Source organism: Balaenoptera physalus (genome assembly GCF_965194825.1).
Source record: "Balaenoptera physalus genome assembly, chromosome: 3".
NCBI lineage: Eukaryota > Metazoa > Chordata > Mammalia > Artiodactyla > Balaenopteridae > Balaenoptera > Balaenoptera physalus.
This window is the reverse complement of record NC_138890.1, coordinates 65,823,661-65,833,661: the sequence shown is the minus strand read 5'-3', so window position 1 is coordinate 65,833,661 and position 10,001 is coordinate 65,823,661. Positions and strand designations below refer to the sequence as shown.

The 10,001-nt window shown below is 49.0% G+C and overlaps 1 protein-coding gene across 2 annotated transcripts; it reads left to right on the top strand.

Annotated features, from left to right (window-relative positions):
• The first annotated feature begins 2,494 nt into the window (after positions 1-2,494).
• LOC309657392 (uncharacterized protein) lies at positions 2,495-9,262 on the top strand. 2 transcript variants are annotated; one of them, XM_082454785.1, is made up of 3 exons: positions 2,495-3,819; positions 4,808-5,060; positions 6,300-9,262. In XM_082454785.1, exons 1-3 carry the CDS (start codon positions 3,675-3,677, stop codon positions 6,310-6,312), a joined length of 411 nt encoding a protein of 136 aa, XP_082310911.1. In that variant the 5' UTR covers positions 2,495-3,674; the 3' UTR covers positions 6,313-9,262. The 2 variants fall into 2 exon arrangements, with proteins under 2 accessions (XP_082310911.1, XP_082310910.1); XM_082454784.1 differs by having other exon boundaries at positions 4,808-9,262.
• Positions 9,263-10,001: the final 739 nt, after the last annotated feature.

Sequence of the window (10,001 nt, the reverse complement as noted above, 5' to 3'; positions counted from 1 at the left end):
CACTATGGAAAACAGTATAGAGGTTCCTCAAAAAACTAAAAATAGAGGTGCCATATGATCCAGCAATCCCACTCCTGGGCATATACCTAGACAAAACTCTAATTTGAAAAGATACATGCACCCCTATGTTCATAGCAGCACTATTTACAATAGTCAAGACATGGAAACAACCTAAATGTCCATAGACAGATGGATGGATAGAGAAGACGTGATATATATATTGATATACATATACAACAGAATATTACTCAGCCACTAAAAAGAAATAATGCATTTGCAGCAACATGGATGGACCTAGAGATTATCATACTAAATAAGTCAGAAGGAGAAAAGACAGATACCATATGATGTCACATATGTGAAATCTAAAATGCAACACAAACGAACATATCTACGAAAAAAAAACACAAGTATAGAGAACAGACTTGTAGTTGCCAAGGGGGGTGGGGGAGGGAAGGATTGAGAGTGTGGGGTTAGCAGACGCAAACTATTGTATATAGGATGGATAAGCAACAAGGTCCTACCATATAGCATAGGACTCTACCATATGGCACAGGACCTTGTGCTATATCCTGTGATAAACCATAACGGAAAGAATATGAAAAAGAATATATATATGTATAACTGAGTCACTTTGTTGTACAGCAGAAATTAAACACAACTTTGTAAATCAACTGTATTTCAGTAAAATTTTTTAAAAAGATCTGTAGATTAGCGCATTGTATGGTATCAATGTTAATCCTTTGTTTAGATGACTGTATTATGGTTATAAATGATACATTAGGGTAAGCAGAATCAAAGTATATCTGAACTCTCAGTACAATTTTTTTTTAAATTTTATTTATTTATTTATTTATTTATTTATGGCTGTGTTGGGTCTTCATTTCTGTGCGAGGGCTTTCCCTAGTTGCGGCAAGTGGGGGCCACTCTTCATCGCGGTGAGCGGGCCTCTCATTATCGCGGCCTCTCTTGTTGTGGAGCACAGGCTCCAGACGCGCAGGCTCAGTAATTGTGGCTCACAGGCCCACTTGCTCCGCGGCATGTGGGATCTTCCCAGACCAGGGCTCGAACCCGTGTCCCCTGCATTGGCAGGCAGATTCTCAACCACTGCGCCACCAGGGAAGCCCTACAATTATTTTTAATAAATTTTTTTTAATTTATTTTTGGCTGCGCTGGGTCTTCATTGCTGCGCGCGGGCTTTCTCTAATTGTGGTGATCAGGAGCTACTCTTTGTAGTGCGCGGATTTCTCATTGCGGTGGCTTCTCTTGTTGCGGAGCACGGGGTCTAGGCGCGCAGGCTTCAGTAGTTGTGGCACACGGGCTCTAGAGCGCAGGCTCAGTAGTTGTGGTGCACGGGCTTAGTTGCTCCGCGGCATGTGGGATCTTCCCGGACCAGGGCTCGAACCTGTGTCCGCTGCATTGGCAGGCAGATTCTTAACCACTGCACCGCAAGGGAAGCCCTCAGTACTATTTTTATAATTAAAATTATTTCAAAATAAAGGAGTTTTTTTTAAGAGTATTTATTAAATCACATCTCTGTGTGAGGGACTGGGGTATTGTAGTAAATTCTAGATATGGCCTCTATCCTCAAGGAATTACAACGTATGGGGTTCACAAACAATAAACAAGGAAACAAACACATAAACGATACATTTCAAAGAGTTGAAAGCGCAACAGAGGGGCTACAAAACCCTGATGCCGGCCCCACCCCCAGAGATGACGCTTTAATTGGTCTGGGATGGCCCTCCGACAGCAGTACTTTGAAAAGCTCCCTCTGGTGAATCCAGGACGCAGCCGGGGCTGAGAACCCTCTACCGCCAGGTGGAGACCTGGTTGCTATTAGAGAATTAGCCACCAGGTGGCACTAGAATCAGGCCCAAAAGGGCTGTTCTCAAACCCTCCTGGGAGGAGACAGAGTCCTCCGGATTAAGGGGGCAGGCGCTAGCCTCCAGCCCCGAGAGGGTTTTTTCACCCTAAGAGTGTGGGGTGTCTGCCTACAGACATTTCCCCCAAACTTTCAGACTGCTGCTGGCTGGCGCCTGCGTGGGCTTTAGTAGGCTGCAGGGGATCCCAGAAAGAGCGCCCCATCACACACATACAGAGCAAACTCCCCCACGCCTGTCAACTGAGAAAACAAGGGGTGCCAGCACAGCCCTTGTGGGTGGTGAGCCTACCAGGACCACCAAAACAGGTGCCTCTCAGGACGGGGAGCAGGGCCTTAGTTCCCTCAGTCCGCAGGAAAGTTACCGCCCCTTTTGGCAACCAAGAGAAACCCCTAAGCATGCAGCACTCATGCCTTAAAAGAAGCCACTGGTTCCCCATCTCCAAATGCCCTTTGAAGAAAAACCCAGGTACCCAATAGTGCCTACTCCCCAAATAAGAAAGAGGGGACTCTAGAAGGCATTTCTCCCTGAATTACCTTAACTTCCCCAGAGCGCCACATGGAGTATTGGCTTGATGAATGTGACATGCACATGAAACAAAAAGTTAACATGGGGCTTCCCTGGTGGCGCAGTGGTTGAGAATCTGCCTACCAATGCAGGGGACACGGGTTCGAGCCCTGGTCTGGGAAGATCCCACATGCCGCGGAGCAACTGGACCCGTGAGCCACAATTACTGAGCCTGCGCGTCTGGAGCCTGTGCTCCACAACAAGAGAGGCCGCGATAGTGAGAGGCCCGCGCACCGCGAAGAGTGGACCCGGCTTGCCACAACTAGAGAAAACCCTCGCACAGAAACGAAGACCCAACACAGCAATAAATTAATTAATTAATTAATTTTTTTTTAAAAGTTAACATGATGTAAAAAGTTTTAATAGACTATCAAATTTATACAGCAATATTGTATTTATTTTCCTTTTTAATTTTCATAAATTAAAAACAACAACAGAAAGTGAATTACTAAATGAAATAAAAATTTCTTCTCTCTGGAAAAAAACCAACCCCCAATACCTCATTTCACCAGGGAGGAAACTAAAGTTCACAGAGGGGCAGGCCTTGTCTAATGTCACACAGCAAGGGGCTTCAAGAGCCATGCCTCTGCCCCAGGCCTCCTGCCTTCAGTACGGGGCCCTGCCCTGGCCCCATGTGGAGTCCCCAGCTCCAAGCCTCCCTGTTGCTGATAGGCAACTCCGTGGAAGCAGGGCCCACACGGGGTGGCCTGGCCAGCCCACACTCCAAGGGACAGAGGCGCCACCCTGGCCACCACCCACCCCTCCTCAGACACCCTCACTCTCCCTGACTGGCCTGGCCACCCTTGAAGCTCCTGAGGTGACCCATTTCCCTCAGCTTCAAAACAAACCAAAATGCAGACCAACATCCTTTGTTTGTTTTGGGGCATCAGAGAAAGGGGAAAGCAGTTCTGTGGGTTTGCACTTAAAAACAAAACTGCTCTGAGCTGCCCGAGCAGAAACCAAACCAAAGGTGAATGCAGAGGCCAGAAACCCTCGCGGCAACGCTCTCTCCAGATGAGTCAAGGGAGGGCGTGGCAGGCTCGGAAACAAGGCTGCCCACTGACCCGGCACCGGTGGCTCAGGTCCGACAGCAGCGGCTGCTCAAGGCCACGGCCACCCCTTGCTCACCCCATACTCACCCTGGGCAGACTGGACTTGGCAGGGGACCAGGCCCTGATGGGGCCAGGTCTCCTCCCTTAGCAAGGAGGGGTGAGGAGACAGGGCATGGCAATGGAAACGGAGCCAGTGACTGTGGACCTCACAGCCCACCCTCCATCTCAGCAGCCCACAGCCCACACGCCCGTGCTGAGTGCCCAGGACCAGGTGAAGCATACCCGGGCCCTGCCTCGTGGGAGCTCCTGGCCAGCAGGTGAGATGGTGTGGGCTCACTCAGCACTGGTGCCGCAGGGCAGGTCCGGACAGGCTCTGGTTCATCTGCTTGTAGGACTTTTGTTTCCTGATGAAACTGGGCTCCCCCATGTTTCCACCCTCCTGGAGGGAGCACACAGCAGGGCAGAAACCAGGAGGCTCCAAGTGGTTGGGGACTCCCCTGTCTTGACACCCAGGGTGTGTGGGCCCTGGGAGACATGCTGGCTGGGGACCCTGCCTGGGCCTTTTCCTGAGTTTGGATGAGGGAACGGGAGCATCTGAAGCCAGGCCCACAGAGGCCCAGCTGGTGCCATTGGATCCTGTCAACAGCCTCAGTGATCACCCATGAGCCTGGTGTGAGAGGTGGCAGGAGGACCGTGGTCAGAGACTCAAGGGTCAGCTGGCCTGGTAGAGTGGTATCATCAATAATGAATGGCCAAGGATGGCCAGAGGTGCTCCCAACTGAGGGAGAATTCCTCACTTCTCCTAAAACTTTCAGATGCACAGTCTCATTTGAGCTTCACGACTCTTCCAGGCTGGAGAAAAATGACACAGCTGGGGTTTGGAGAGGCAAAGCAATTTACTAAAGGGATTTCCCTGGAGGTCCAGTGGTTAAGACTCTGTGCTTCCATTGCAGGGGGCACAGTTTCAATCCCTGGTTGGGGAACTGAGATCCCTCATGCCGTGTGGTGTGGCCAAAAAAAATAAAATTTACTAAAGGTCACACAGCAAGCCAGCACCTGGTTAGCACGGGCCGTACCCCTCCCAGGAATCAGCCCAACGAGAGCAGGATTCTAGGCTGTGGGGCTGACTGGTGGGAAGCGGCTGGAGAGGACTCTTCACCTCCTTCCTTGGTTATTCTGGTCTAGGATGGGTTGAGTAGACTTTGTACTGAGTGCCTCCATTTTCTTAAGCTACGACCATTTTTCAGTTCTTTGGCAATGAGCTAAGCACCTGTTTCTCATTCTCTCATCTAATCCCCTGTCCAGCCTTGATGAGTCGCTGCCTTCATCAGCCTGTTTCAGAGATCGGGAAGCTGATACTCATCAACCAGCCCAAGGTCACCCAGCTGGTCAGTGGCAGCCTGGACTCAAAGCCAGCCTTTCCCGCTCCAGATCAGGCGCTCTTTTCTGCTCAGTACCCTGCCTCCCTCCCCTGTCTCTCTACCAGTGGAATTTCAAGCTTGCACTTCCTCGTTTCCATGATAACTGCCCCAAAGCTGGGTCTCCTCCAGGATCCCAGGTGGGTTGTGGTTTGGGGCCTAACCTTCAGGGGCTCATCTCCCCTTGGAGGAAGGTGGACTCAGACATCTGTGCAGGGGCCCCAGTCCCTCCCCATGCCCAGCTCCAGCTCGCATTGTGTGCAGGTGTGTGTGCCCACCAACGGCAGCCAACATCTGGCTACCCACCGACTATCAGTGGGAGATCTGCCCCCTCCTTCCTGCCTGGTCCTCCTCAGCTGCTGGGCCCTCAGGGAAGCCCCCAGTGGATTCATAAAAACTTCCAGGGCTGTGCTAAGCTAGCTGGCATTTCAACTCTCTCCACAGAACAGAGGTTTCTCTTCCTTCAGAAGAGGGGCTCAGCAGCACGTGTGTGCGCACATTCCCCTCTGGGTGTCTGTGTGCACACGTTCCCATCTGTGTGTGTGTGTGTAGACATTCCTATATGTGTGTGTCTGTGTGTGCACATTCCTATCTGTGTGTGTGTTAGTGTGCTCACTTGTTTTTTTTGTTGTTTTTTTTAAAAATATATTTATTTTATTTATTTATTTTTGGCTGCGTTGGGTCTTCGTTGCTGCACGCGGGCTTTTCTCTAGTTACAGTGAGTGGGGCCTACTCTTCGTTGCGGTGCATGGGCTTCTCATTGAGGTGGCTTCTCTTTGCTGAGGAGCATGGGCTCTAGGCACACAGGCTTCAGTAGTTGTGGCACGTGGGCTCACTAGTTGTGGCTTGCGGGCTCTAGAGCGCAGGCTCAGTAGTTGTGGCACACGGGCTTAGTTGCTGTGCAGCATGTGGGATCTTCCCGGACCAGGGCTCGAACCCGTGTCCCCTGCATTGGCAGGCGGATTCCTAACCACTGCGCCACCAGGGAAGTCCCTAGTGTGCTCACTTGTATGCAGGTACCTATCGAAGCGTATGTCCAGGTATAGTGATGACTGTGTGATTTACTGAGCTGTGTGTCTGTGTCACTGTATCATTCATTCAACAAACAATTCTTGAGCACCTGATCCATGAGAGTCACTGTGCCAGTTCTGGGAACACAAGAGAGACCCAGGCCACATGGAGAGCAGAGCCCTGATAGAGGGAACCCTCAACCCAGGCCATTCTGGGGAAGGAAGGCTGGGGAAAGGGCTCTAATTCTACATGGGAGCCACAGGGCAGTTTTAGCGTTTGGGGGGCTGGTCTCAAGGCAAAGGCCCAGCCACCCCCAACAAGGCTGTCCCGGCAAAGCCCCACTATTTTCCTTCCTGACCTCTTCACAGGCCAACCCCCTAGTGCCAACAAGGGACAAAGCAACAGCTCCTTCCATGGAGGAAAAAGAATGGCCAAGGAGCAAGATTCCCAAAGAAAATCCACAAAATCAGTCAAAACAACTCCAGGCCCGGCTGGCTTAGACTTGGCTGCCTGTGGAGAAAGCAGTGTGTTGGCCCCTCTGACCAGCCCCCAACTTGTTTACAGAGGGCACAGCTGAAGCCCTGCATATCTGTTTCCCGTTGCCGCTATAACAAATTACCACAAACTCAGTGACTCAAAACAACACAAATGTTATTAACTTACAGCTCTGGAGGTCAGAAGTCCTCAAATCAAGGTGTCAGCATGCCTGCATTCCTTCAGGAGGTTCTAGGGGAGAATCATTTCCTTGCCTTTTCCAGCTTCTAGAAGCCGCCTGCATTCCTTGGCTCTTGACCTCATCCACGGTCTGCAACGCCAGCCACGGAGCAGCTTGAAACTTCCTTCACCTCTGCTTTTGTTGTGTTGCCTCTTCTGACGGACTCTCCTGCCTCCCACTTGAAGGAGACTGGTGATTACTTTGACCCCACTGGGATAATCCAGGATCATCTCCCCATCTCAAGATCTTTACCTAAGCACATCTGTGAAGTGCCTTTTGCCATGTAAGGAAACGTATTCACAGGTTCTGGGGATTAGGACCCAGGCATTTTAGGCAGGTGGGGAACATCATTCTGCTTCCCACACTCAGAAATGGAAGGACTTACCCAAGGTCTGAAGCGGTTAGGTAAAGGCCAGAACTCAGGCTGCAGACCCCCTGGTTCTGTGTCCTTTGGGGCAGCACCTCAGGATAGAGGAAGAAGAAGCTGCCCCCCAAACTTAAGCTAGTCTCCTAAAATATGCTGTGCAGACTGGTCAATAGCACCTGGTTTGCTTTTCATACCAGTTCCACCACCTACTAGTGGGGTGACCTTGGGCATGTGGCTTAATGTCTCAGCACCTCGATCTTCGCATCTGTAAAGTGGGGATGATGAGGAGAGCCACCACGAAGCCTGGTCTGAGGGTGCAATGAGCCTGCATCATGGCTGCACTGTCAGAGTTGTGGCAGTGATCTCAGCAGCCCCCCACCCCCCTGCTCATCCCATTTAGAAATGCAAGAAGTGAAGGCCAGGAGAGGGCAGGGAGGCACACATGCACCCAGAAGGCCTGGTAACCAAACAAGTGCCCTTGAACCTTGGAACCCTTCTCCTGCCCCACCCCAGAGCAGTGGGGAGGCCACTTTCTTGGAATCTCCCCAGGGAAGGAAACCTTTGATACCTAACTGGGTCTCAGAAAGGGAACAAAGGGATACTTTTTGCATGAAAAGCCACCTGCTGGTGCAGGGAAGAAACCCTGCTTCATAGAGTTGGGTGTTGCATGACTGCAGACACAGGCAAGCAGTCCATGGCGTCCCCCAGGGGCGCGGTGCCCACACAGAGGCAACAGAGATTCAGTAAGTGTCCCCATAGCTGGAGGGGGAGGGGTGACGTCAGAGATGCTGCCAAGGTCTCTCCAAACAGGAGTTTGGGATGGGGTAAGGAGAGGTTCCCGAGGGACTGGGAAGGCTTCCGGGGCAGGGGGTGTGAGCCAGGCCTCCGAGGACCATTCCTGCAGGAGAGAGAAAAGATGCTCTCCTGCCCATCTCCAGGCCACAGGGTCTTCATTCAGCCCCGCAGTAGGGAACTCCGGGCCAGAAAAGACTGCAGAGCCTCCCAGGCCTCTCCCCTGAGGCTGCCTCCTCATTGTCATATGGCCAAGAAGTATTTCCTTAGCTGGTGATACTGCAGACCCTGCCATCAGCTGCAACCAACCCTCTGGGGTTGCTTTTGCTGTTTTCTGTTTTGATTCTGCACACTTTTCTGTGCCATGTGGATATATGCAAAACAAATCAGCACATGACCCAGTGGTGTTCCCACGTGGGTGGTGAGGCTGGCTTGGCAGTGATGCAGGACACGTATGAGGGTCTCAGAGGCAACCTCACCACCGTGCCCTGCTCTTCACAACACCTACATCACGGCATGATACTGGGTCATAAAAGGTTAATCAGTATGCTCCATCATTTTTCTCTGACTTTTTAAAAACATAGGAGCTTTGTCACCACTCATAAAAGAAGTTCAGGCCATCATAAAAATCTACAAACAATAAATGCTGGAGAGGGTGTGGAGAAAAGGGAACCCTCTTGCACTGTTGGTGGGAATGTAAATTGATACAGCCACTATGGAGAACAGTATGGAGGTTCCTTAAAAAACTAAAAATAGAACTACCATATGACCCAGCAATCCCACTACTGGGCATATACCCTGAGAAAGCCATAATTCAAAAAGAGTCATGTACCACAATGTTCATTGCAGCTCTATTTACAATAGCCAGGACATGGAAGCAACCTAAGTGTCCATCAACAGATGAATGGATAAAGAAGATGTGGCACATATATGCAGTGGAATATTACTCAGCCATAAAAAGAAACGAAGTTGAGTTATTTGTAGTGAGGTGGATGGACCTAGAGTCTGTCATATAGAGTGAAGTAAGTCCAAAAGAGAAAAACAAATACCATATGCTAACACATATATATGGAATCTAAAAAAAAAAAGTCATGAAGGACCTAGGGGCAGGACGGGAATAAAGACGCAGACCTACTAGAGAATAGACTTGAGGACACAGGGAGGGGGAAGGGTAAGCTGGGGCAAAGTGAAAGAGTGGCATGGACATATATACACTACCAAATGTAAAACCGATAGCTAGTGGGAAGCAGCCGCATAGCACAGGGAGATCAGCTCGGTGCTTTGTGACCACCTAGAGGGGTGGGATAGGGAGGGTGGGAGGGAGGGAGACGCAAGAGGGAAGGGATATGGGGATATATGTATATGTATAGCTGATTCACTTTGTTATAAAGCAGAAACTAACACACCATTGTAAAGCAATTATATTCTAATAAAGATGTTAAAAAAATAAAATAAAATGTGAAAAAAAAAAAGTTCATACTCATTAAAGAAAATTGGGTGGTAAGGACAGACCACCCGATGGCCTCACTATCCAAAGAAAATTACGGTTAATACCTTGGTTTATTTTTTTTCTCATCTTTTTTCCCCCACGGCATCTTTTTATTTTTAACATGTCTGTGTTCATGCTGCATGCATATCATCTGATTTTTCTTCATTTAGCAATAACTCATTTACTGCTATAGCTCCAGCATTTAGAGCAGTGCTTGGCACAAATAGGACCTCAATAAATATCTGCTGAATTAAGGAATGAATGAACATAGATAATTTTTCTATGTTATGCAAAAGTAATAATAATCATAATATGTGACAGTTGAGGGTTTACTTTGTGTTGAGTGTTTTATATATATTATTTCATGTGACACTCACAATAACCCTATGAGGTAGGTACTGTCATTATCCCCATTTTACAGATGCATAAACTAAGGTTTAGAGCAAGAGAGATTAAGTTCCAAGGTTGTGTAGTTTCTCACCCAAGTTAGCTGACCCCAAGCCTATATTGCTAATGCATTGTATCACTGCCTCTCAGTGAACATTTTTAGAAAGAGCATTTAAAATAACTTCTTGGTATTCCTTTAAATAGGCTGAGCCATTCCTCAATCACAGCATATTTAGGTTATTTTCTGTTTTTTTCCCCTACTTTCATAAATAATTCTACAATAAACAGCTTCATGCATATGAAATTCTATATATGTCTAT

Bases quoted from the DNA above. Each gene is read 5' to 3' on its own strand.
- LOC309657392 (XM_082454784.1), top strand. From the start codon at position 3,425: ATGCAGAGGCCAGAAACCCTCGCGGCAACGCTCTCTCCAGATGAGTCA. The intron at 3,820-4,807 runs GTGAGATGGTGT...TCCCCTGTCCAG, and splicing joins TGGGAGCTCCTGGCCAGCAG to CCTTGATGAGTCGCTGCCTT.